This window comes from Chroicocephalus ridibundus, chromosome 2 (assembly GCF_963924245.1).
Source record: "Chroicocephalus ridibundus chromosome 2, bChrRid1.1, whole genome shotgun sequence".
In the NCBI taxonomy this organism is placed as follows: domain Eukaryota; kingdom Metazoa; phylum Chordata; class Aves; order Charadriiformes; family Laridae; genus Chroicocephalus; species Chroicocephalus ridibundus.
The window spans coordinates 125,855,287-125,881,394 of record NC_086285.1 but is presented as its reverse complement, the minus strand read 5'-3'; the positions used below and the strand labels follow the sequence as shown (position 1 = coordinate 125,881,394).

General features: G+C 38.9%; 1 protein-coding gene across 3 annotated transcripts in view; it reads left to right on the top strand.

Moving 5' to 3' along the window:
- Positions 1 to 1,438: 1,438 nt before the first annotated feature.
- RB1CC1 (RB1 inducible coiled-coil 1) overlaps positions 1,439 to 26,108 on the top strand; it is a 77,674-nt gene continuing 53,004 nt past the window's right edge. For 2 of the 3 annotated variants that reach the window (XM_063326860.1, XM_063326859.1), the window contains exons 1-5: positions 1,439 to 1,734; positions 15,202 to 15,320; positions 17,306 to 17,433; positions 19,929 to 20,055; positions 20,320 to 20,490. In XM_063326860.1, coding sequence (XP_063182930.1) covers positions 17,363 to 17,433; positions 19,929 to 20,055; positions 20,320 to 20,490 — 369 coding nt within the window. In that variant the 5' untranslated portion in view covers positions 1,439 to 1,734; positions 15,202 to 15,320; positions 17,306 to 17,362. Of the gene's footprint in view, positions 1,735 to 15,201; positions 15,321 to 17,305; positions 17,434 to 19,928; positions 20,056 to 20,319; positions 20,491 to 26,108 lie in introns of those variants that run through there. The other variant, XM_063326861.1, reaches the window with a different exon arrangement.

Sequence of the window (26,108 nt, the reverse complement as noted above, 5' to 3'; positions counted from 1 at the left end):
GAACTAAAACAACCCTTTACTTTGACATAATCAGTGTTATATTACATGAATCTGCCTTGACTTGCTTTGTTAGAAATTTGTATTCTATTTCCCATTATGTCTGTTCATCGGAGTACTGATGTCTTCTCAGCTCCATTCACTGTTGTAGTCTGAAACGTCAAAGATGTCTTTCAGAATATGGGTAATTAGGACATGTCTCTTAACAAGTTGCAAAATTGAAGAGCACTTGTTTAGCAGGTGCCACAAGGTGGCAACTGGGGTAGTGAAGCTGAGTTTCATTCCAAAAGGCTATGGCAGTGGCTTTTTCCAGGAACAAATAACTGTCTGGACAGGCCATGACCACTCAACATGGTCTTTAACATGACAGAGAGGCAGGAACCTTTTCAACTTTGCAGAGGCTTGGTCCAACTTGTGAGAAGTGGTAGACTTACAGGCTGATGAACTGGAGGTAAAAAATAAAATTAGGTGAAGGGCTGCACATATGAGGTTTAAACAGGCCTAAGAAGAAACTTTAGATGAGGGGAAGAAAATGTAATGAACCTAGCTATTTTACTGAATGCATCTGTCCTGCAGGCTGAAAATATGATGCTTGCGCTCTTTTGTATTCCTCTTTTGATGTGCTTGCTTGCTTGCTTCATATTCTGGCCACAACATTGTGCTTGGAATTTCTTATATTCCATCACTAGCTGCCTATAATGTATATTATGGAAGAAGAAGAGGTCATGTTAGGCAGCAGAGAAGGTACAACCTAGCCATATGCCTTGCTCAAGGGATCTTTGCTGGAGGACGTCCCTAACACTAGCATCGTGACTGAGTTCCAAGCGAAGCATGCTGTTTCCTCACACCCCTCTCCGATTTGCTCTTCTCCAATGTGTCCTCATCTCAAAGAAAAGTTCTGTGGGCTCAGCCTCTAAAGAAGCCTGTAATAAAAGAGAAACCTGAAAGTGATGTATGAGGTTCATTTTCATATTTTCAGGACAGAAGTAAGAGGCCGATTCCCACCCTACGGCCTCCTTTGTCTCAAAAGCTCCGTGTGCCCCCGCAAGGGCCCGTCCTTCCCGGCGGCCCTGGCGGGGCAGCAGCGAGCGGAGCCCGGCCTGGGCGGTAAGCACACCCGGCGCCGCCCTCCCCTGCCGGGGGAGCGATGGATTTCACGCCGGTTAAAGGCAGAGGAGGGCTGCGGCTGCTGCCCGCCTCCTTGCCCGTACTGGGGTAAGGCCTGGGCGGTCCTGCGGCCCCAGGCGAGGGAGGCCTCGGCGCGGGCACCCGCACGGGCCGGTTACCGGCCGCTAGTCACGAACGGCGCTTCAACGGTCCCCGGGGTCTCCCGGGGTGAGCGCGAGGGCACGACTTCCGCCTCCCCCGGGCCCGCGCGCCGCCGCCACTTCCGCCCGGCCGTTCCTCCTCCGAGCCGCCCTCTCCCGGCATGCACCCCCGCCGGAAGCGGCTGACGACAATAACAAACATCGGCGGCGGCGGCTGCGCCAGGACTACCCGGCCCCGCGTCTCCCCAGCCCCCCACTCCAGCCCGCCCCGCCGGCCCCGCGTCGCCTTCCCCGTCCGGCAGCCAGCCTGCCCACCCGCCGCCTCTCCCCGTCCCCGTACCGGTGACCGCTGAGGCGGTGCGTGCCCCTGCCAAGCCGCCGGGCCCGGCCGTGCGCGGGGGACGGGGGGGGGAACCACGACGCGCCGCTGCCGGCCGCAAGATGCGCGGCGCTGCCGCGGGACCCTCGGGTGAGTGGCGCCGGTTGAGTCCCCCTCCGCCTCTCCGCTCCCCGTCTCGGCCCCTCTCAACCGCGGGGAGGGCGGGGACCCTGTTACCGGGAGGGTGGCCTTGGCGAGGGGCGGCGGTCCCGGCTGCGGGCGCGGGGCTGCACCCGTTCGACAAAGAGTTGGGAGGGGGCGGAGGGGTGGAGGGTGTCGTGGAGGACCGTGATGTCGCTGTTGGCTGCGGTCCCGGAGTGTCGGGGTGACCCCGCGCAGCCGGGGCGGGGGGGCAGAGCCGGGCGGGCCGGGGCGATCCCTCCCTGCCCAGGGCTCCGCTGCCAGGGCGAGGGAGTCGCGGTGAAGTTACTACGAGGAATGACTCAGCCTAGCTGCGCCTCCGCGCTGGCCGGTGGCAGCGGCCGGACCAGCGCCGTGCAGGAGCCTTCTTGTGTTTACAGACGTCCTTCTGCCGTTCCTTCGGTTGTTTACATGTTTCTGCTCCCGAGGAAGCATGTGTCGTGTGCCCAGTTTTCCCATCGGTTTCTGGTTGGTGCTTTCGTGTAGGCTGTCGGGCTGTTCACTTGGTCGGTGCTGCTGTTTCCTTCTCAGTGCCCCCCCAAAGTTCTGTTTGACAGCGATCCAGAGGTAGAAATGCTAATAGGAACACTGGGAAAACTAAATGAACTGATCTTTGTTTATGTTTCTTACTTAACTTCATCTAGAGATAGGGAAAAAAATAGTCATGTCAACCTGAGATACTCGGAACCAACCCAGAAATTTTTAATTTAGTCCTCTTATAGCCACGGCTTTTTTAATTCTGTCGTTTGTTTTTTTGTCTGAAGTAATTAAGTGGTATGTTCTGTCCATGAGCCATTCCCCATGGTTTGCATTTAAAGCTTTCGCCTTTATTTCCTTATGGGAGAGAATGAGGTGGTGGAGTATTTTTTTTCTGTCACTCATGTAAATGTGCGCTAGAAGTAGTTCACACCATTGGTGTTATGGAAGACCGTACACTTCTGAAGATTTTTGGTTGACTGCATGGTAAAAGATACTTCGGTGGTGCTGCAGAAATAATGGGGGTGGAAGAACATGCTTCTTACAGTTGGAAGTTCATACAGCTGGCAAGTATTGTGATGACTACTAGACACTATAAATACTTCATAACAATAAGGAAGACTTGTGTGCTATTGTGGTATATTTAAGCTGTGAAATTTAAAAATGTTTAATATCTAGTACCTTGGGAAGTTTTTAGAAGATGAGGCCTGTGACTTTACTGTTACCTAATGTTTTAACATAAACTTTAGTGCCAAGAAACAAATATTAACCTGAAGGAAATTAGACGTTTAAAAATCATGAAGACTGTTTAAATGGAAGTGCGCAGAGGATATATTTGTATTATTCTAAATGCTGTCTGGAACTCAAAATGGTTTTATTTTATTATGTTGGGAGCAGTAAAGAAAACAACATACTGAAGAACACGAGGTAAGGGACTTCAGCTTGCCAGTTATAGAGCTGGAAATATGATATCTTTAGGGATAATGGATTGGTGTAAGATAGACCTAATTGTACTGTGGAAGTGTGTTGCTGTTGTATACTTTGTATAAGTAGCAGTATATTTTGTGGATTTAAAAAAAACAAACAAAAAGCAAACCTGTTTTATGCTGTATTGTTTTGGTCTAGCCTTGTGCTCAGCACAGATGTGGGGTTGTAGTCTCTGAGATCATATTTGAGGGGCTGGCTCTCTCCCCATGTCATGTTACCATATTTATAATTAGAAGTGTATGCAGCAGACTTGCGCTGTGACTGGAGAAGAGGGCAAGGGTTATTTTGAGGTCTTCTATGGTGTCTGTTTAAAACATTGTTTGTCCCTTGCATGTTGTCTGAACACAGCTAAGGTTACATAGTCTTGCAGAAATTAAGTTGAAAAGCATAATTTCTAAACTATCGGCACATTTCTTAGAGTTTCAGTTATTCTGGTTAAGTAGGGGGTGAGTGTATGTGGGCGGGTAGGGTTAGCACGTGTTGATTTGTTCCTTTTGATAAGAGAGTGGTAGTTACAGTAGGATTGTTTCAAAGAATTTTTCTGTATGTTGTCCTGTAGCGTAGCGTGTTATCAGCGTGTTCTTAAGTCTCTGGTTTTAAGCTACCAGTTAGTTTCTGTAGAAGGCTGGCTCAGTGTGGTGCGAGGGTTTTGAGACTTTTATTACAGAGACTGGGTTCATTCGCATATTGTGGTTAAAGTGAAGTGAGTCAAAATGAAAAACTACAGCGTGCATACCTGCCTGTCACAGGAGCTGCTTCAGAGTCACTTGGACAGTGTCCAAGCAGTCATACGTCTCCTTCTGCATGTGCATATTGCTCAAGAAAGTTGCACTCCTGATTTTGGACCACAGCTCAATGACATTATATGAGGAGTTTCTGAAGAAGGGCGGGGGGAGGAGAAAGTTTTTAATACCCTGCTAATTAGGTAGGGTATTAAACTTTATATAGGTAGGGTCCTACTTTCAAGGACCCTACTAATAATGAGCATTCTGATGCAAAATTGGCAATTTGTATTATCGAGTGGCAAGCACTTGATTACAAGATGACAACTTACATAATAATATTGTATTATACTGCAGGACCCGATTGAATGCACTAATACCAAGCAAGCAAAAAAAAAATATCACTAATATGTAAATTACTAATCTAATTGCTAGAATTAAAAAAGTCTGTTTTGTAGCTGATTTGCCAGAGTAATGATTTCATTGTACAAGTTGAAAGATCCTTACATGAATTTGTTGTTGTAAAAGCATACAGCATGATTAATGTCAATAGAGAAATTGTTAACAATGATTTTTGTGAGCTGATTAAGATTCTGTGGTTATTGTGAAAGTCACTTGTCTATTTATGAGTTAATTCATATTGCAGATCCACTTTTAATTTAATTTTGAGTTCAGTTGAAAGAGAAGTTGGAAGACATTATAGCAATGTGTCAGCTATTTCTATCCCCATTCCTAAGCGGGGTTGGAAGTGGATATACTTTGGTGATGTATTTTTCTAATGGGATTTGAGCATAACTAAATTGTTAATAATGCATAAATAATGTCTAAATCTAAATTGTTGGCACTTGTCAATAGAAATATCAAAACAAATTTACTGAAACAAAATTTTCTTTCGGAGATTCAGATGGGGCTGGCTACTGTTTGCTGGTCAGGAGAACCACCCCGGGGTGGCAGGGCAATTCTTGCTGATCTTCTGTCCATATCCAGATGTGTATTTTCCTTTTGTTGTTCAGGTTTGCAGTCCATGGTTCCAGTAGGGTTCTGAGCTCAAACCACCACCTCAAGCAACAGCTAGCGTAGCTTTTTAACATGCTTACAAGATGTTGACGATTTCTTTTGGGAACAGATTTTGAAGGTGGGCCTGCTGTCTTTATCGCATCAAGGTGAAATGATTACGGCATGCTATATACAAATCTCTAGTAGTTTGTGCATCTAGAAAATTACCTGATTTAGAATGTGGTAGCCTGCTTTCTATGTAAAATGACTTGTTTAAGTGTTGTATGAATTTTTCTCTGACCTGTATTGGTTATCTGTTGATTGAAAATAAAGTGTAAAACTGCTTTGTTAAATGGTTGGGTTGCAAATGTCCTGTATTGTCTTGCTGTGTAATGCCATAGGTCCAATAAGCAGGCTGATGTGCGAATATTTGAGAGCATCTCTGCTTAAGGAATATTCTAATGGGTCTCTGACTTCAGAACATGGTTTTATTTTCTTGTTATGAAATAGCTCATATTTTCTTACCTCCTAAGACCTATTTTTGCTTTTTCAGGAGAGTAGGAAAGTTTTGGTGGTGGGGAAATTGTGTGTTTAGTATTTCAATTGCCTGTTATTTTAGTTTGGAGGGATTTGGTTAAACTAGCATCTCAATGATATAAACACAATATATCATCATATCTTCATTATTATTCTTGAAGATGTGTTTGAAGGGCCAGTATGCCGTTTTCCATTTGAACAGGTTGAAACTTACGTGCATTTTAGAGGTAGAAAGCAGCATTGAAAAACTAATTAAAGGGAAAGTTTTACTTCTGTCATGGATTCAAAAATCAGGCAACTCTTAGTAAAGCTAAAATATTAATTGTTAAGAATGGCACTTTGCTGAGATCCGATTTCTGTGAACATTTGAGGTAGCTGCTCCCAAATTCCCAAATTTTATTTTGATTTAGTGTTTAGTTTCCCTTTTGTAATTGGCTTATTTGCTACTCTTGTAGGATTGAATATGCTCATGCTACATTCTATAAAATATACTCTTATGTCTATTATGTATATGGCTGCAGCAATTTTTTTCTCTTTATCATTTGAACGGTGGTGTTTTCCTGATATTTCAGGGACTCTAAATGTCAGTGCTTTATCTCAAATATTATTTTGGGTTCTTTGATAACAAGTAGCTGTGCCGGTATGTCAAAAGTGTGGGTATTTGACCCTTATTTAGTGTACTTGTGCCTAGGGTAGACAGTTCACGCTGGCAAAATGGTGCTTTTATTTATACAGTTTTCCTTCCATCCTCCAGAGTGTGTATTTTTATTAAATTCAGATGAAGTGGAGATTCTTATATAAGAATATATTGTGTAACTGGACTAGCAGCTCTCTTCTAATATATTATGCTTATGCTATATTGCAAGTATTCTGCTAGTAAACTCAAGATGACTTATTTATCTATTACAATTAAAAATATTCTTCACAAAGACTTGTGTTGTCTGCTAATCGAAAGAGACTTGATTCAAACCCAGTGAATTCTTCTTTAAACAAAAAAAGAAAATATGACTCAAAATTCTCAGTTCTGTCTGAACGAAAAGAGGGGGTGTAATGTGTAAACTTCACTTTACTTAATATTATGCGAAAGATTCAGAGATAAAATACCTATAAATTTCAAAAAGCCGATTTCGTATAACAACAATTTCACATGCATGTTATGCCTGCAAACAGCACAACCAGGGTTCAATAAAGTAGGAATATAGTTGTAGAATCTCAACAGTTGTGGGTTGGTTTTTCTTTTTTTTTTGTGTTTGTGAGGTTGTGTAGTACTTAAGTTGGTAATATTCCATAAAGAGATTTATTAATGCACTTTGTTAGCTGTTTTAAACCACCAATGTTTATCCCAGAAAGACAAAGAAGGCCAGTTGAAACTAAACAACGTCTTGAGATAAGATAAAATTTAATATTCTTCAAACCCATCCTGCAGTTCTTCTCATTTCTCAACATACTGCTGTTGTATTGATGCTAATAGAGATCTGAAGGTGATTTGTAACCGTGAAACTTGCAAATAGACTAGTAAGCTGGTCTGACAAAAATCTAGATGTGTTTTTTGAATATGTATTCATAGGGAGGAGGGTGTAGGTTATGTTGACTTTGCGTGTCACTGATAGTCTTTTACCTGTCTGTTTCAGATATCACTGAACAAAAAATCTTGATAAATAGGAGTGTTATAGATTGAGGCCCAATAATTGACAGGAACCAGTCCAATTAATCAAATTAGTTTATTAAGCAAGCGGCAACAAGCAAAACAGCGCTGGGCGGCCGGGGAGTCTTTGCTCCGCCAACGGCGCACACCCCCTTCCCGAAAGTAGTTGATTATATATACTCTTCTGGTTCCCGTATATGTGTCAATCCTGGTATATTCCGTGTCTGAGCGACGTGTTGCTAGGGGGTCGGTCTTGTCCCGCCTCCTGATGGTCGTGAGGCTGAAGGCTCCTCATCTTTATCAGTGTCCTTGGGGAGACTCTTTTCAGCTTATCTCACAACTTAGCTCTTCCCTTTGAAGTGTTAAAACACACCAGATGCCTGTGATTTAGGCCTTTAGGTGTCAAAGTGCCCCAGACAGCACACCGGATGCCTGTGATTTAGGCCTTGAGGTATCAAAGTGCACCTGATAACACGCTGGATGCCTGCGATTTAAGTATGTGAAGAGTCAAAACTGTGTAAGTTTTCACCAGCCTTTAAGAAAGCCTGATTTGGTTAACAAACATGATTCTATTTATTACAGGAGGAGGTTCATACGTGACATGTGAATTATAAGGAACGGAAAAATGAGAAATTAGAGAAATTCTGTCTTTGGATCATGGAAGTTCAAATGCTAAACTTAGAAACATCCATATGAATAAGAAAAATTTAAAACTGTTTTGGAAGTTGCTAATCATTTAAACAGTTTACGAAGATGGTGGTGGATTTTTTTATTACTGGAAAACTTTTATGTTATTCTAAAGTATGATTGCTCATGAATATAAATTAATTAAGGAAGAACCTGACTTTTATGTAGGCAATCAGACTAAATCACAAGGATCTTTACTTGTCTTACATTTCATTATTGTCCATCCTTTACTTTCTTCTCTATCCTTAGTGTTTTCATTCCCGTTAAATAAATGCCTTTTAATCAGTCTTACTTTCTGCGCTTTCATCCTTTAAAGTAGGTCTGGCCAAGTTACCTTGTACTATCCACATAAAAGAGAGAAACCACAAACTTGTACCATGATGATGGTGATATGGAGAGGGGAGCACAGGAGAAGTGGCCTTATAGTCTGTGTTTTGAGAAACTCTGTCCTCAATTGCATCCGTAGTAATTGCCCATTTTTGAGTTATCTTAGCCTGGTCTTTACAAGGATACTGGCTTTTTTTTTTTTTAAATAGGCTACCATTTCTGAGAAGTTACCTGTTAATAACTGGTGATGGCATGGGCAGTTAGGAGTGTGAATGTTGCCTTCTGGAAATTCTCGTTGTCGTCTTGGATGATGGTGCTGATGTTCAGTACCCCCTGTATTCATCAGCCTCTTCCCAGCCTCAGTTGTAGTGGGGCTGCGTAGCGAACCGAATCGTGGAACTAACTTGAGCTAGAGTAACCCCGGGAAGTGTGCTGTTTCTAACTTGTTACAGCAAAGTAATCCAGTTTACTCCATAGAAGTATGGAATGTTGCACCACTGAAAGTTGGTGCAGGGAGAGGAGCAGAAGAACTGGCAAAGGAAAGGAATTCATAAGTCTGGTGCTCTTAATATAACCAGTGTTTATGTGATTGTGGTCTTGGTTAACCAAAGAGAGAGTGTTAGTGAAAGAAGCCTTGGTGCCGACTTGTCTGAGTTTGATGTAAGAAATAAAAGAATTTTTGTTGGCTGCTTCTTGCATAATTGTTTGCAAACACTGTAAGATTTTACATGCTAATTATTTTTAAAGAGTATGTCTACAGGGAGAACCTTCCCACCAGTACAGAGTCAGCCAGTAACTTGAATAAAACCACCTGAAGCTCCACATAGCCAACAGCACCATTCTTTGCAAAGTGAATGCATTAATCTGTGTAACTGGAGGGGGACTTTTAGTTTCTAAATGCTTTTGAACTGGCAAAATTATACATTTTTTTTTTTTTTTTAAAAAGGCAGACAAAACCTTCAGTTAACTTTGTCAAAGAGCAAGTCACAGACAGCTGTGGAAAGACTGTTTCCATCAATTAAAAGGAAAAAAGAAAGGAAGAAAAAGGGTACTTCTACAGGCTGTGGGCTGTTTCCTAGCAATAAAAATGTCGGAAAATCATGGTTTGTTTTCTGACTTGAAACTGTTAACTGAGGCACAGACATTTCACTGTCTGTCAGGTAAGAGATGTTGGTTTGTTTTGGTGGTGTTTTTTTCTTTTTTTCTTTTTTTTTTTTTTTACTGTTGGAGGAGAAAAACTTTTGTCGGATCCATTATATGGATTGTGTTTTGGCAGCTCCTTGAGTTAGTGAAAAGAGCAGTGTAAGTAGATGCTACCCTCATATCTGAAGCCTTATGATTACGTACATACAGAATCATGACACAATACCTAATAATGTTTATGAGGCACAAAGTTGCCTCATAAGCATGTTTGAAACTATTGCTTTCCTAGAATTCATAATATAAGTTGTGCCTGAACTTGTAAGAAGCTGCATTGTTTGGGGCCATACCAATTTCAAAGCTACTCTTTCATGTGCAGTGTTTTTTTACCTGCCCAGATACAGTTGCTTTTGATCTCCTGCTTTTCCACCGTTGATGTTGTTGAGAATCTGTGAAAGTATTGCTGCACCTACTTTGCTGAATGAGGAGCTTCCATGTAATTCAGAGTTGCAGTAGCAACTATCTGTTGCACTGTTACCTGCAGTATAGCCTCAGCTGGCCTGCAGTAAGAGAAAAACAACCTTTATTAGCAGCATGCAGATGATGTTCATACAGAGTTGCAGTAGCAACTCTGAATATGGTGGTCAGATGTAACTCTGAAGTTGGTATTGTGTAAAATGATTCATCTTAGAGGAAAATAAAAAAGCCTCCTGTGAATTACCGTGTACTGAATTACTGCATTTTGAAATTCCTGTAGTGAATTGGGAAGTAGAGGCTTAGCCATGTTTCCTGGTTGCTCTGCAGAAATGCAGGTTTGTTCCTGTGCTGAGTGGCAAAGACTTGCTTTACTGACCAGCAGCTGAGTTTGAGAGCTGCTAACACCACAGTGACTGTTGGAGATGCTGTAATTAAGTAACCGCCTCTGTGCCTGATGCACATCTCAACAGGGTACAAATAGAGCAACAGGGTATAAATAAGAGATGGCACCTTACAGATGTCAGGGATCTTTAAGACTACAGTGTGGCTTGAACATGAGGTTTGTGGGCTTTGATATAAGGTGGTAATGGGAGATAGTAGGATCTCCACCTGGAGTAACATGTATCTCAGTGATTAGTTGTGGTCTTCTGGTTAAATTTATTTTGGAGGAGTGGGGGATGAAATTATTCTCTGCAACTGGGTCAGGTTTTTATTCATCACAGTTTAGGATTTTATTTTTTTTTAAAAAATTTTACTCTAAGTTTTTCTAAGTGTCTTTCAAAGCATGTTCTCTTTCAATACTCCAGATAAGGGTATCCATTTGCATTGCGTTTTAGAAACTAAGCCATTTCTGTCGCTAAAAGCATTAGTAGAGAATGTGTGCCCTCATAATGAGGTCATTCTGTCTGTTGTTCTAGTGGTGGTAGTAGTCTTCTGCAAAATTAACATATTTCTGGTTAGATGCATTGGTTGCAGTATTGAAGAAAGCTCCTTGAAGTCTGCTTTTTAGAGATGATCTTAAACCTAACATGAAGGAAAGTGTGTGTTTCCTTATAGTCAGCTTCAGTCTCTATGTTCATTTTCCTTTCATTTATGTGCTATAAAATCCTTCGCTTATGAGGTGAGGTATACAAGTTGGAGCAAGAAAGCATTTTTTTGAGAAGGCCACCTGAAAAAAACCCCATGAAGAAGTAGCGGTAGAAGACAAGTTTGTTGAAAACAAAATGAATTGGAAGGAATGCTCTGTGCTAGTCTTGTACCTTTGTCTATTATAGTTACCTAAGTCAATGTGGGACAGGAAATCCTGTTGTAAAAGGAGAGGAGAGAAAGGTGAAATCACAGGAATTGCAGCATCTCAAAGGCAAACCTTAAGATTTCCTGTATGGAAATGAAGTGGAGCTTAATAAGATGTTAATGTGCCCTGAAGTTGGCTGTCTATCTCTAGAGGAGATGGTATATTCTCCTTGAGGGGAGATGTTCTCCAGATATTATTCAGTGAATGAGGAGTAGCATGTGACAGACTTGTCAGCCTTTGCCCCAGATGAATTGACCTTTTGACAGGCAGGAATTGTGCAGTGATCTCCTGTGAGATGCCTGACCCTTTTAATCAGGGGTAACATTTATGACTCATACTGGAGGCGCTATCTGTTACCTGCAGTATAGCCTCAGCTGGCCTGCAGTAAGAGAAGAAAAACAACCTTTATTAGCAGCATGCAGATGATGTTCCTACAGAGCTGTGTGAATGTCTAATAATTAGCAATGTGGAATTGCAGGCTTCTGAGTGAACAGTGAGAGTCTCGCCCTGCCTATGTAGTTAAGCTAGTTTTGTCTATCTCCTTTCAGAGTTGAGCCCATTCAACCCTGGAGATATACATAGGAGGGGAAAGAGTTTGGGTCTCTTGGTCCTCTATGACCTGGGAGATGAAGCATGGATAAGGATGGCACTTACTGTACAGATGTGAAGCAGTACTTCCCCAGGCACAAACAGCAAGGTGCCTTATGCTGCTGGTGTGTTGCTTTTGTAGAAGGTGGAATTCTAAACCACTGGGTTTAAAGGAAAGCCATGACTTTGGCATAGTTCAGTTTGAATACCACAGGGTTAAAGAAAAATGTATTAATTAATAACTTCATTTGCTTAAGTTTGGTTTGTAATCCAGTTTATAAAGGAGGCATGGGAAATGAGGTGTCAAAAGCATGTGCCTGAACTTAAATATTGGGACATCGTAGAGGAAACTTAATGACTTTAAAGTGAAGCTGATGATCCCTCTTTAAACCCAAACAGCATAAATGTTGATTTCTGTCTTTGTCCTACCCTGAATGCCATATTCCAGTGCTTTGAGTTTGTGAAGTTGGAAAGAATTGTACTGTGAAACAATGGAACAGTCAGAATTGGATAGTGGAGCCAGGCAACCAGAAATGGTTGGTTAATGTAGCCGTAGGATTTTTTGTGGAATGTTGTGAAACTCATGACGCCTGTACTGTAATTACAAAAAGGTAAGGTCTGTAAACAAACATTCATTTAGTTTTACAGATGTAACAATAAGCATGTTCTGAATGAAATAAGATACATTTCAAAACTTTTAAACAATATGCATTGAAAGTATTGATCAACACAGACTTCAAAAGTTCTCGGTTGTTGAAGAGTTTCGGTTGGATAGGAAAAACTTAACAATACTTTCATGAAGTGAAGCAGATGTAGTAATTGCATTGCAATGTAAACACATTGCAGAGCAGTGAAATAAATGTTATAACCAGCGTATATTCATGGCTGGTTTTGGTATTTTGTTAGCTGGTGTGACAAAATACACATCTTCTGAATTAATTCTGGAAGCTTTTCCTACTTTGTCCTATTTTTACTTCTTTTTTTGTCATCATTCTTTTTCTTATATTCATATGTACGGTCTTCTGTCTTCTCTGTCAGCTGCTACAGAAATTTCCTTTTCAAATTTTCAGCTATTTTTTTAATGATGTTACTGATAAGTCATGGATGTTGATCATAGAAGCTTCCATTCCGTAATTTGAAGGATCTAGTTTATATGATAGCATGGATCTAATGCTGTGGGTCACACAGTTCAAACAAGTAGTCTGTGTGGATTAGTCATTTTGGCTGTGTCTTCAGTAGTTTTCAAATTTTGTAATTGTTCAACCTCTGAATTAATATAATTTCAGCAATGTAACACTAAAAAGCTTGAAACTCGTAACACTGTGTAACAGTGTAGTGCCAAAAAAGCCTGAAATTGTCTTGATGGCCGGTTGAGGTAAAACCAACAGAAGAATAATAAAATGGTATGCATTTATGGATACATTCTGTTGAAGCTTGGTAGTCCCTGACTTTCACTCCAAGTTTATGTTAAAAGCTTGTGTTACTGCTGAATCATAATGTTTGTGAATATTGGGAACAAACTTAAAGGCTAATTTGTGATATGTAGTTGACCTTGCTTGTAACAGTCTGCTGTAACCTGACCTTTGAAGGAAAAGAGACTTAGGCAACTGTGACTAGTTTTTGCACATCTCCCTCTTTAATCGTGGACTTTGTTGGCCAGACTCAGCCAGATGTTGTTTGACGATGCAAGACTAGGGAGTGCTTTCAAAATTCAGTTTCTTCCAGTGTTGTGAAACCAGGCAGCTGGAGAGAGGTACCGCGCATAGTTCCTGCCAAAGGGAGGGCTGCAGCCTGCCTTTATTGGGCACCAGTGAAACTGCAGGAGAGCTTGGTCTTAAAGGCATGTATTCTCTGAAACCTCGCTTTACACAATTCCTCTGTTCCTAGAAGTACCGACTGAAATTTGTGGCAGCCTTGGGATTGGGTAAATTCTACCCTTTTTTTTCTTTAAAGAGTAACCTAATGCAAATTTACTCTGCCTGTGTGAGTGTAGTTCTGTTCCCACAGAATTGTTTGTTGAAATGTTGGGTGGAAGAAACAACACTTTTTTTTTTTTTGACTTCTTAATGGTTGCAAAGGAATTAATAGAGATTATAGTGTTGTGATCCTACTTTGTGGCAGCAATGTTTCAGTAGTTTCTTGTTATTCATGTTAAAGTGCATTACTTTGATCTAAAGCAAGTATTCATAAATTTATTTTGTTCAAGTACAACTACTGTCTGCTGATAGCTAAACTGGAAGAGGACAGTTCAGTTACTGGTTTTCCAATGGTAGTACTTAAACACATTACTTTTTTCCCTTTTAGCTTCTGACAAGGTGATGTGTGTGCAATTGACATAGGAGGAAAGAGGGAGTGGACAGGAGGGAGGAAGATAATAGCTGAAATAACAGCATAGCAAAGTGCTATCTGTTCTATGCACATAAAATACATGTAATAGTTGTGTAACTTTTCCCTTTATCATAAGGTTTTAAAATTTAGGATGAAGTTGTTTTGATTTACCATTAGTAGTGTGAGTTGTATAAAATGATTTATACATTCTAATGGTTTTCAGGCTTCGGCAAACTTATTTTTAGTAATGGATTATCACCCTTTATAGTGCCTGATCATCTTCTTAGAAAGCTTGCTAGGGCATTAACATGATAGAAATACTGTTTGTTTGTGGTTTGGAGTTTGATTGTGCATTTGCCTGACTTCCCTGAGCCCAACTGCTCATCACCACCTTCCTTGCCAAGGGCTCCTTCTCCGTCGGCACTGCTACTTCACTGACAACAGTTCAAATGAAGTAGGGGAGTCTAAAGAGACCACCTGTGCTTATCTGGCTCATTTTGGCTGTTGTAGTTTAAACAGCAATTCTGGGAGAGGAAGCCCCTGGCTGGGATGCCAGTGACAAGCAGCTGGGAACGGTAACATCTTCAGTTTATTTAAAAAAAAAAAAAAAAAAAGAAAAAAAAAACCACCCAAAGAAAACCAAAAAACCAAGAAAACCCACACTTAACAAATGTTTTGAAAGTAGGTGAATGGCTTAACAAGCAAGGTTACCTTGTTTCAGGTAGGGAAGGTGGTGCTGATTCCTGAAGGAATCTGTTGGATGCAGCTGCAGGATACGTCTGTTCATTCAACAGCAGTAGAACGTGTGCCTTGTTACACTGGATTTCCTTAGATAAATTGCATTTTGTTATGAGTTTCTGTATTTCTCTTAGCATCATCATACCAGAATTCTGTGCCAGTTCTGAAAAATACTTTCAGTTAATTGAAATACAAGCAGTTCTTCTTAATGAACTAAATTTGCCTCCTTGTAAGTACTGAAGAATATCACTTATTTTAAACCAAACTTACAGGCAAAAATATTCAGGTAAGTAGCAGTTTTGAGCAGACTTGTAACTGGATAACATTGTTAGTTAAAAAAAAATAAATAATACCACCTAATTATTCTTTTTGGCGTTGACATACACTGATTTCTGGGTTAGATGTAAAGAAGGCTGTAAAATTCTGACACTTTAATAATACCTGTAATTGCATTCCGTTTCTTTTCTTTGCAGATCTTCTCTGGCTTTGAACAGCCATGCTACTCTGTTGCCAAAAATCAAGTAAAGCGAATGTGCACATTTATTCTCCTCTTGAATTTGAAGAAGGTAGTAGTTTCGTATAGTGCCTGAAGGTAATTCTTTCTTTGCTTGAAGTTAAAAAATGCTTGTATGGCAGATGCTGTCGTAAATATTTTTGATCTTGATAATGTTTTTTCTTTCTATGTTTTAAATAGTTAGCTTTAGTGTTAAGGTATGGAGAGGGAATTGTTTGATTAAAATTTTACTTCATGTTACATGAGGTTTCTGGACAAGTTGTCTCTTAAATATCATTTCAGCTTGGAAAGTAATGTTTATATGAAAACTAGATGCTATATAAGCTTTTTACTCTGCTTAGGTGGAGAAGAGCTTTTTTGTTGGCTGCTTCATGGTGCTTGCTTTAAGTACTTTATTATTTAACACTTGTTTCTAATTCTACTTGGACTACAGCTGCATATATGCCCTTTGTGAAAAAAAGTCTCTGTCCGCACGAGACTGATTAATTCTGAAATCTAGGCCAAAGAATCTAGTAATGAATTATTGCTAGCTTGTTCTTGGTGTTTAGCAGGTTTTGGCTAATTACTTTGTTTATATAGTATATTCTTTTTCCAATATAAATCAGAACTGGTGCAACTGAGTACAGTAGAGTTCAAGTATAAGGACAGCAAACTCAATTCAGATCAAATTATTCAACTGGGACTTCTTTATTTGCTGTGGTTCTGTTTATGAAGCCTTGTTGTGAAAATACATGTTTTAACTGGTTTATGTACTATAACTAATGCTTGAAAAATGTGTGGAAAGCCATGCTTTTGAAAGAAAACTCTTTTGACTTTCTGGAATTATTCTGGTAAAACCACTTCCCCCCTTTCTTCCCCCCCCGCCCTGCATTTTAATGGTGGTTTTGATTTTTTTTTTCCTCTATGGTTTGTCGGTTTCTCCTCTGTGTAGGCAAAGAGGTAAATGTAAATTCAGACTTATTTTTGAATAATACAATTAGCTGTGTAGATCTTGTGTGTGTCCTGTTCATATTTCGGGGAAAGAGGGACTTCCTATATTTCCTGTGAAGCAATTTAATCCAAAAAGTAATTTTTATAGTGATATAAGAATATTGTTGAGTGGCTAAAACTTTTACAGCTTACCTTTTCATAACTCCGTCCCATGAAAAAAAAATGTCAGGTCATTAGCGACTGCAGTGCTACTTGTACTTCTGCAGCAGCTTTGTTAATGTGGAGTAAATTACTCATAAACTTCTGAGCTCCTATGAGGAAGAAGAGAAAAAGACTCAGAAGTACGGAGTATTTCAGCGATAAAATCTCCGATTAAATCTCAGCCTTTTACAAAGCAGTTCAATGGTTTTCATCTTTTACGTACGCTGGAAAAACATGTGTTTATAGTCACTCATCCAGATGCTTGTAAAGCACAGGTCTGAAAATGCATCCAGTTTGTTGGACTGCACTTTCTTGATTACTCCATATTTGCTTTTAGTTACGAAGAAATTAGCTACAGATTTAGCTAGTGCTGAAAACGGAGGAAAATATTTTTTAAAACTATTATTTAATTATGAAGAGATACAAAAGAGAATTACATAATCTTAGCTATTTTTTTATTTTTATTTTTTGCTAATGCTTCTGTATATCTGAGTGAAAAAACTATGGATGGGGTAGTAGTGAGCAGATAGACTTTGTAGCTGTAAGTTGAGGAATTGATACTTATGGCATTGTAAAATCTAGAAAAGATGTCTGGAAATAGCTGTATCTGGGGCTTTAAAAATTCATAATTGAGAAAAGCCAGGTGATGATCTGAGATGGTGGCCTCTGCAACTGGAAGTTGTCTTGTCTTTTCTTTTAAATTCTCCTCAGTGTATATTCTCGTGTTCTTCTAACCATGTGCATGTGTAGAGGTCTACCTTTCCCATGTTTCAGGTCAGAGGAGAATCTGTACGTTTAGTAATGGATAAGGAACTATGTAATATGAAAGCTGAGGTATTCACCCACTATATATCTAAAAGTACTTTTTCAAAGGCATGTACTTATCTTTTGTAACTTGTATGTGAAACTAACACTTGATTTTTTTTTTTCAGTTTCTAAATGATTTTAGCTGTGGAAGTTATAAACTTCAGAAACCTAAACAAATCATCATGAAGCTATATGTGTTTCTGGTCAACACCGGAACTACCCTTACCTTTGACACAGAACTTGCTGTACAAAAGTAAGAAAGTAAATTAATGGCATATTGTTTGTATTTTAAATTTTTAAAAGATGAGTGTATATACTTTTTCTATACTGAGTCCTGGAGTGATGATACCTAGTTGTTTTTCAGTATGCCCATGTAGTTATCTTCTAGGTTTTTGTGTATTTGAGTGAATTTTGGCATTTTTTTTGGATTAGTGTTTTCAGTGCCTTGCAGGTGGTTGTGCATGTTTGAGGTTCCATGAAAGGGTGGAGAGGTTGTTTATTTTATGGGGCAGTGACACAGGATGAGCTGCTCTTAGCTGAATCTGGTGTTACGTTTGGTGTTTTTTGGAAAAACTGTCAGAATGACTTCTGATTTTCTGTGACCTTTTATTAGATGGTGTTTTTATTTAGAATTCATCTGTAAAAGGTTTATTTTTTACTGACTGGCATCACAGAAGAAATTCTGCGGATTGCTCTTTTTCCTGTCAGTATGTACTCATCCTGAAGAAAATGTGTGCTTTATAATATTTTTAGATTAGATGCTAAAGAACTGGCATGTAGGTTTTTGTCTCATTTTCAGGGTGGGTAAAAGTTGGTTCTGTCCTATGTTGTAAGGCTCTAAAATGTTTTACAGCAATTTATATGTAAAACGTGAACTTTTGAATGACCAACTGCCTGAAACAAGAGAAGTGTTACGGAATCGCAATTAAGTCCCAGCAACTTTACTATTTGTATTTTTTTCACTGCACATTAAAGGCATCTTGCAAATGTAAAGATGCATTTAGAGAGGTGTAGGTATACTGGGTGTATTGTACCCTTTTCCGTTGTTCTCGTATGGAACTCTGATCTAATAAGTAAATTGTGTACAATACCACAGTAGCCCATACACCTTGGAGCTAGCAAGAGCCGAGCTTACCTGCTGTCTTCATATTTTATCAGTGATGAATAAGTTGCAAGTAATTGTGCTTGAAAAAATTCTACCATGGATTTTGTGCTCAAATCCGTTGTTTTCTTTCCCCTGAATTCCTGTTTGTAATTTTCATGACTCAACAAGTGAGTTTGGATTTTGAAACTTGTTTGGGGTGGAAGGGCCCTAAGACTGTCTATACTGATTGTTTTTGTATGCACTTCTGCAAAGCCCCCTGACATTCAGGGTATTATTGAGTATGAAATAGTGTTTCATCTCAGCCATTCTGGATCTACTGGGTCATTTGCAGGTGTGTCAGCACCCCTGTATGCTGTCTGGTGTATTGAGACATTCTGTTCCTAAATCATGGTGAGCGAGATACAGCATCTGACCTGGCACCTAATAGTCCGATATGGGCTGACTTTTTGCTCAGTTGGATAGTTCTTTGAGAAAGACTCCTTCCCATGACTTAACCGCACAAAATCCAAGACTCTTCAGTTGAACAGTTTAACTTCTTATCTTTGTATCTGTATATATAGACTTACTTTCTATCAAGACCGACTCTCTTAGGTTCTTTGCCTATCTCCTTGTAGGTGGACAGGCCAAGCTGTCTTCCCAAAGACCACAGAGGTGGCACGTGAACGTTTTCTGTAACGCAGCTAGCGAGTACAAGCTTGTGCTCATGAAATGTTTGTAGTGCATTCATGATGTCATATTGAATCATGGTTATTTTAGATAACTGATCTTTATTTTTGAAGTACCATATAGCCAGTAACATAGTCATGCTTCCTGACAGTTATGTCAAAACCATTGATACTCTGAACCTTTTAAATACCTTTGCACAGGTACTACCCCAGTGTCTTAATTTGTGTCACTTACTGTGTCATATTAGTAAATTCTTGTTTAGTTTGGTGTTTGCCTATGTCTTCAAGACCAAGTCTAGAACTGTCTAAAATAAGCAGTAAAGTGAAGGAGTCATCATCCAGAATGTAAGGTATGAGCATGGTGAATGAAAACAGGAATGGTTTATTGATCTACTGTTTCCACATTGAAAGTGTCTGTAATGTTTATATGAATTTGTTGCATCTGTATGGATTGTTTAATTCCCTGTTATTGTTAAATGCTATACTGCACTTCATGTACAGTAAATCAGTTAGAATTGATTAGGTGAAATTGTTCTTATGTTATGCATAATGAAGTGTTAATACTATTGTTGTCATCTTCTAGGGTTTCGGTAAGTCAGCTGTTTGTTTTTAAAGTATATATTCGAAGAACATAATATAACTTTTACAGTTATTATCCTAAGTGCTTGATGTGACTTATCCAGAATTTCAGCATGCTATCAGATCATCTTGGAAAGAGATTGCTGATGACTTGCCAGTAATGCAGAGGGTGTCGTCTTTTAGCTGATAGCTTATTAGCTGGACATCCAGAATGCAACACGTTACAGCACTTAAAAAATGTAGAAATATGTCATTGTGCAGAACAGAAAGTAATAGCTCTTCTAAAAAAAAGTTCTGCTTTGATACAGACATGTCATCTGTCTCTGTTACAGGAATATGTAAAATTAGAGACACAAATATGCTGGTAGTGTCATCTTCTCTTCCCTTTTTTTTTTCCAGCGTGGCTGATCTGAAACATGCAATTCAAACGAAATATAAGATTGCCATTCAGCACCAAGTACTGGTTGTCAATGGAGGAGAGTGTATGGCACCAGACAGAAGAGTGTGTAGTTACAGTGCTGGAACAGTAAGTGCATATGGCATTCTTTGTCTAAACTGTCATTTATAAAGGAAGAAAAAGACGTTTTACGAAGGGGTGTTTAAGTATTTTTCTGTAGTGTGCTGCTTGCTGGATTTCTTTGCTTTGAGAAACAGACGTTTATGTATTCAGCTTACACATGTAGATTTTAACATATTCTTAAGATATGTTACCCACATGATGAAATAATTGGTGATTGAATAGTATGTTACTGTTACTCAGTGTTTGGTTTCATCTTCTTTTTGAGTGTAGGATACCAACCCAATTTTTTTATTCAACAAAGAAATGATTTTATGTGAACGTCCACCAGCTATCCCCAAAACCACGTTTTCAGCAGAGAATGAGATGGAATTGAAAGTAGAAGAATCTCTCATGATGCCTGCAGTGTTTCATACGGTAGCATCACGGACACAACTTGCTGTGGTAAGTAAATTCTTAATGTACTTGCACAACAAAGGAAAATAACCTTTTTGTATGTCAGGGGGGAAGCCTGGTACAAATTATGAAATAGTTTGTTCAAAGGACAGTAAGAACGGCATATTAGTGATGATGTATTCTTCAGATCTTTTGTCTTGAAGTTCCAAGGTAGGTATTGAAATGCGCTTGTTTCTTCAGCATGTTCAAAGCTTCTTTCAAAAGCATATTGTAGTACAGCTTTATGGATGCATATGTTTACAGCATTTGCAAAATAAAAACAATCTGGTTGCTTGCCTTAATGCTTTGCCTTATTTTCTATGTCTTCAGTCTGCTTCAACCTGAAAACAGAAAAGTTCGTTACTTTGAAAATGTTGTTAACCCAAGTAGAAAATTAGCAGTATAATTTTCAAAAGCACCTTGCCAAGCTTCTGTTTCATCTTCTATGTCTAAAAAAACTGGTGAGGTGTTCATAAAACTAAGTTTCCTTTTCCTAAAATTCCGGTCTTTTATTATTGAGTGTTGGCTTTTACTTGCATAAAAAGCAAATTTGTCAGAATTCCAATTTGATTGCTTCTGTATTATTTTGACAGGGCGAACTAGTTCCCTGCAACATAGTAGGGTATCAAGTGTGCGTGCAGGAGAAACGGCTGCCATGTTCAGGAGAGTGACACACTGCCTTCTGTAGCTGGACTGATTGCTTTTCTTCATGTTAGGAAATACTGCCTTCATTTTTCCTTTTCAAATTTTACATTTAAATGCATTAAATATTTTTCATGTTTCTAAAGGTTATTTTAACTTCCAACAGCGGTGAGTGGGGGAATGGTTATGTTTAGCACTTAGAACAAAATGAATAGGAATGTTTTTAGCATGTTGTCTTGGTAATAAAGTTTCTTAGTTTCAGTGACAACTTTAATGCCGTCCAAAAGAATATTTAGCAATTGAAGTTGCTGGGGTTTAATACTGTACAGATGAATCCAGAGAAAAGTGCTAAGTCTTCCATGTAGTACAAAGTTTTTTGGTTTTCCCCTTTGGCCTCCTGACCTGTCAGGAGGGGGAAAGTTATCATGGATAATCTGATCTTGACATACTGTCTGATTTAAGGCAAGGATTGAGTCCAGTAGACTCTCTTCCTCTCTCCACCACCTGTTGACAGTGCTGACTTAGTAAATAGGACCTTGAGTTATTAAGGATCTGTGAATTATCTGACTGTCATATGGAGAAGAGTCGATATTGCTGTGAATTCAGCTTGGAGTGGGAGGTTTTCATTTGTGCTCCTTGAAGAGTGTGAGGATTCTCGTTGTAGCAGCTGAAATGGAAAGTGCTTTGAAATCATGTTTTGTGAGGTGTTACGAGGATCTTACAGAAGTCAGCAAGACTGATATCTGTTAAATGCTTAACATTGATTTGATATGAAAGGGGGAGAGGGGTTGTAGTAATTACTGTGGTCTTCATGTTTGTGCTTTACTTAGGGTAATGGAAGTGAAGGGTGATGGTACCCAGTCTCACATTTCTCACTGCTGATACTTTATCTTCTTTCTTCATCCCATCCCTGATTTTGTGGTCTTGAAGAGTCTTAATTTTGATTTTGGTCTGGTGAAGTTAGTATACACTGATAGAACAGATTTAATTCCTCTGGAGTAAGGTTTTCATATTCCAGGAGTTTTATAAAAAAATTCTGCTACTTAGACTTAAAAAGGATTGTTAGTGCTACCTTCTCTTCCCCCTTGATTCTGAAGGGTGTATTAATATGCAGAGCATGCAAGTTTATTGCAGTGTTTCTGCTTTTAAATTAATTCAGATCTTTACTGGCTCATTCTGGTAGCAAGCCTTCTGTAAGGGAAGCCCATATTTCAGAAATACTCTTAAAAGTGTCTGCATGGAGTACAGCTTTTATTGGCCAACTGGAGCTATAATATTTAGCTAGAGACTGAAAAGTTTCTCTAGAGAGAGTCATTCTGAGCTGGTCTGCCATTCTTGATGGCACCTATTAATATTATTACGGGATAGGGGAGGAATTTAGTATTTAAAGGTATTTAGAAATGGATTTAAATAGAGTTGAGGTTTTATTTTTAGCTTGTAGATTTATCTTTAAAATGATTATTCTGTTTCCCACTTCTTCTAGTCCTTCCCTGCTTGTAGAAGGACTACAATGGTAATAGAATCTTTGTGAAAAACTTACAAATTTATTTAAAGACTAGATAGGTATAATATTCTTAAATCTGATACACCTTTATACCCACAGTTAATTTCATCCAAGATTTTAAATCTTTCAAAACCATAGGCTCTGTGTTAGGCTGTGAAAATTCATTGGATGCTTCTTTGGGAGGTCAGGGGAATAACAGAACCATCATACATGGTGGAAGATTAGTAAATAGTCTGTCATGATTTTAGATGTATCAAGGTGTGAAAACTGTATAAAAGAGTGTAGCAGTCTTGTACTAAAGCAGTTTTTCATGGTGCCTGCTTGAAACATATTGAGCAGTAATTGAGAAGAGACTGAGGGAGAAGTGGGAATGTGGTTAGAACATTAATCTTCTTCAAGGTTCACCGTAAGCCTCTTGGCTGGGAGGAACAGGGAACATGAGATATTAATCCTTCTCGAAACTGATTAAGATCTGGGGAGAGCTAGAAAGGCTTTGAACCTCTGTAATTGTGAGACTGATGCATACAAAGCCACACTGAGAGTACTGTACGAGAGACTTCCTGTAAAAGTGGCATGAAAAATCTGCCTTACAGTGATCCAAGTTTTGTCTTTTTATTAATTTTAGAGAGTATGATTTTTTTTTAAATCAGACCTGATATGAAATTGTAAACAGCTTACGAAATAGTAAAGAATTGCTTAGAAGATGGCTGCTAACTTACTGTTCAGGAGCTCTTGGTTATCTCTTATGCTTCATGCCCTACATCTACTTCAGCAACAGACAAACTCACCATGTGTATTATCAATATTTCAGGGCGTGAGGACTTCTATTTCTGTCTTTTCTCCCTCGTTTTAAGCCTGCTTGAAAACTGTTTAGTTTCTTCAAGTTTGTCGGGACCTGTGACTTGAACTGGTGCCAAGACCTACTTGGCAACTATGCTGTAGAACTGTATGAAAGGTGTTTTTTTCACCTTACCTTACCTTAGAGCCTTATTTGTACTGTGGAGAAAGGTGGACAGATATTTCTGTTTCACTTTTTCTGATCCATACTTTGTATACGCTGGTGTATAGCCTTTAACTTTTTTTTTCGCAGTAACAAGTAGTTCTAGATTCTCCTTTAACAAGTATTTTTATTAATCTATGCCTTTATTTCCTCTCCATTGTTTTTTGTCTGTCTAAAAGTGACCATTATTGATTGAAATTCTGCTTCTGCTTTCTGCATTTTTTGCATAATTTTTAGATATCGTTAGTTACTACTCAGATATAACCAAAAGTCATCTTTTAGTTCACAGTGGAGGCCCTGACATTCTTATAGCCTTTTGTCCGTAAGTGTATAAGGTATAAGTATACATAAAAGCAGCCTTTTTTTTTTTCCACAATCAAAACTAATTTCACTAACTTATATGTAGCCTTTTTTAGATTTTAATACCTCCTAACCAAAAATCATTCCTGTAGGAAACTTAGTGCTTCCTGTTTGGTTTTCTGTGGTACTGTGATTATTATATCAAGATACCTCAATTTCTTCTTTCTTTCATGATTTTAACATCTCTAGGTTTTCTTAAGTTCTTGTTGATTACTCAAGATCTTGTTATGTAGAATTCATGGCATAAATATTTGGTAGCTTTAAAGAAGCTATGTCTGTTACCTTAACTTGTTCTTTTACCAGTTAAACTGAAACTCTTGCCATAGTTTTTGTCATATGCAGCACAATGTCTTTGTTTTATAAACTTTTGTTACCAGATCCTGTTTGGTCAGTGTTTGTTGCAGCTGCTCTCTGGCTTTTAAATCTCAGTTAAAGCAACTTTCTTTTTTCATTTTATGTCTTAGTATCCTGCTTTCCCTTTGACTAAAATCTTACCTTTGAGATATCTGTGCCTAAAGGGTTACAGCTTGCCTTTTTACAACTAGCCTGGTTTCCCACCTCTCTTTCTGTTCAGCAGTTTTGGCCTTGAGCTGCAGTATCTGGACAATGAGGTGCACAGTGTTCGCAAAAAGTTATGTACGCACCAGCTTAGGAGAAGACAAGCTGTTCTCTACATAGCGGATTGTGCAATAAACTATGTTTTGTTATTCTTATGGTCTTTTAACACTACTGCTTAAAATAATTTCTGGTAGTTTAGCCTTTAGGAAAGGATTATTATTATTTTTTTTCAAGTGATCTAACTGAAGTTCCCATGTTATTTGTCCCAGAAGGAGGTTATTGGAAACTTGGACTTTTTGTTAGTGGATGTGTTTCACATTTCATGTGGTACTGTTGCTGTCATTATCAAACTGTCAATTCCGGTCAGTTTTTCTTTAAGAAATAGGAATGAGGATGAGAAACTTGTGTAGTCATTTCGTTTGGTTGCCAAAACCATGGCTGCAGTTGTAGTACGTAGATCATTCTTGGTTTAGTTCCAAATGCTTCACAATACTTAAGCCAAGAAGTATAGTCATGCTTCCTGAAAGCTGCGTATCTGCTGTTTAGAGAAATGCTCTTTCACTTCTACTAGAAAGCTTTTTTTGACACCCTCCAGAACAGAGTTACTTTAAAATTTTGATGTTCTTTAAGGTGTTGTAATGTTTGTAGCAGTTGTGTAGCTAAATTAATGCTACTCATTCTTTTTGGCTAAATTACTAGTCTAATCGGCAGACAGATTTCTAGCTCCTCCAGAGAAGTCCAGACTTCTTTGTAACTCAGATTAACAATCAATCTCTTAATCTTTTAAAGTAATTGAGCTGTGTGGGGTTAAAATGGAGTAGGCTTTGGTTTACCCTAAGGTATACTAAAAGATATAATATGTGTTTTGGTTGGCCTTTGTAACCAGAACTGTTAGATCAAGCTTTTAGAAAAATCACCAGGAGAAAAAGACTTGGGTGGCTTGGAATCAAGCTAGTAGAAATTGTCACTTACCTTGTACCATGCTTTGATTCACTGGCTGTGGTGGCTTGTCAGCTTCTCAGTATTTTTTTGGTAGTAAATTCTGTCACTTGACTTCTCCCAGCCTCCTTTTAATATTAGAGCAAAGAGCTAGTGAAAGCAGTACTGAAGAAAAAGCCACTTATCTATGACTTACAAAATAACTTATTTTGTATTATGCTGATGAAATAGATACTTTCTGAGTGTGTAATAAGCTGTGAACTATGTGCACAAATGTCCAAAGGATGCAGTCACCAAAAATGACCAATACTAAAGGAGAATGGAATAACCATCTGTCTAATGGAAGGAGAGAAATTGCCATGAAATACCAGTCTCCCTCACAGTGAAGTTAACTGTTCCAATTACAGGTTTTAAAAGCTGGAACCTTGAAGTGGTTAATCCAGTAGCTTTACTGATGTTTTAGTTGGAGGTGTATGAATTAGAGATAATGGTCTTGGTTATTAATTTTGGTACGCAAGATAATGGTTACCTTCTGTATAAGTATTTATCTGCTGTTACAGTGTATGGACGTGTGTAATTTCACTTTCAAGGATCTTTTTTGTTGGCTTGAGGTGTTTGGTTTTT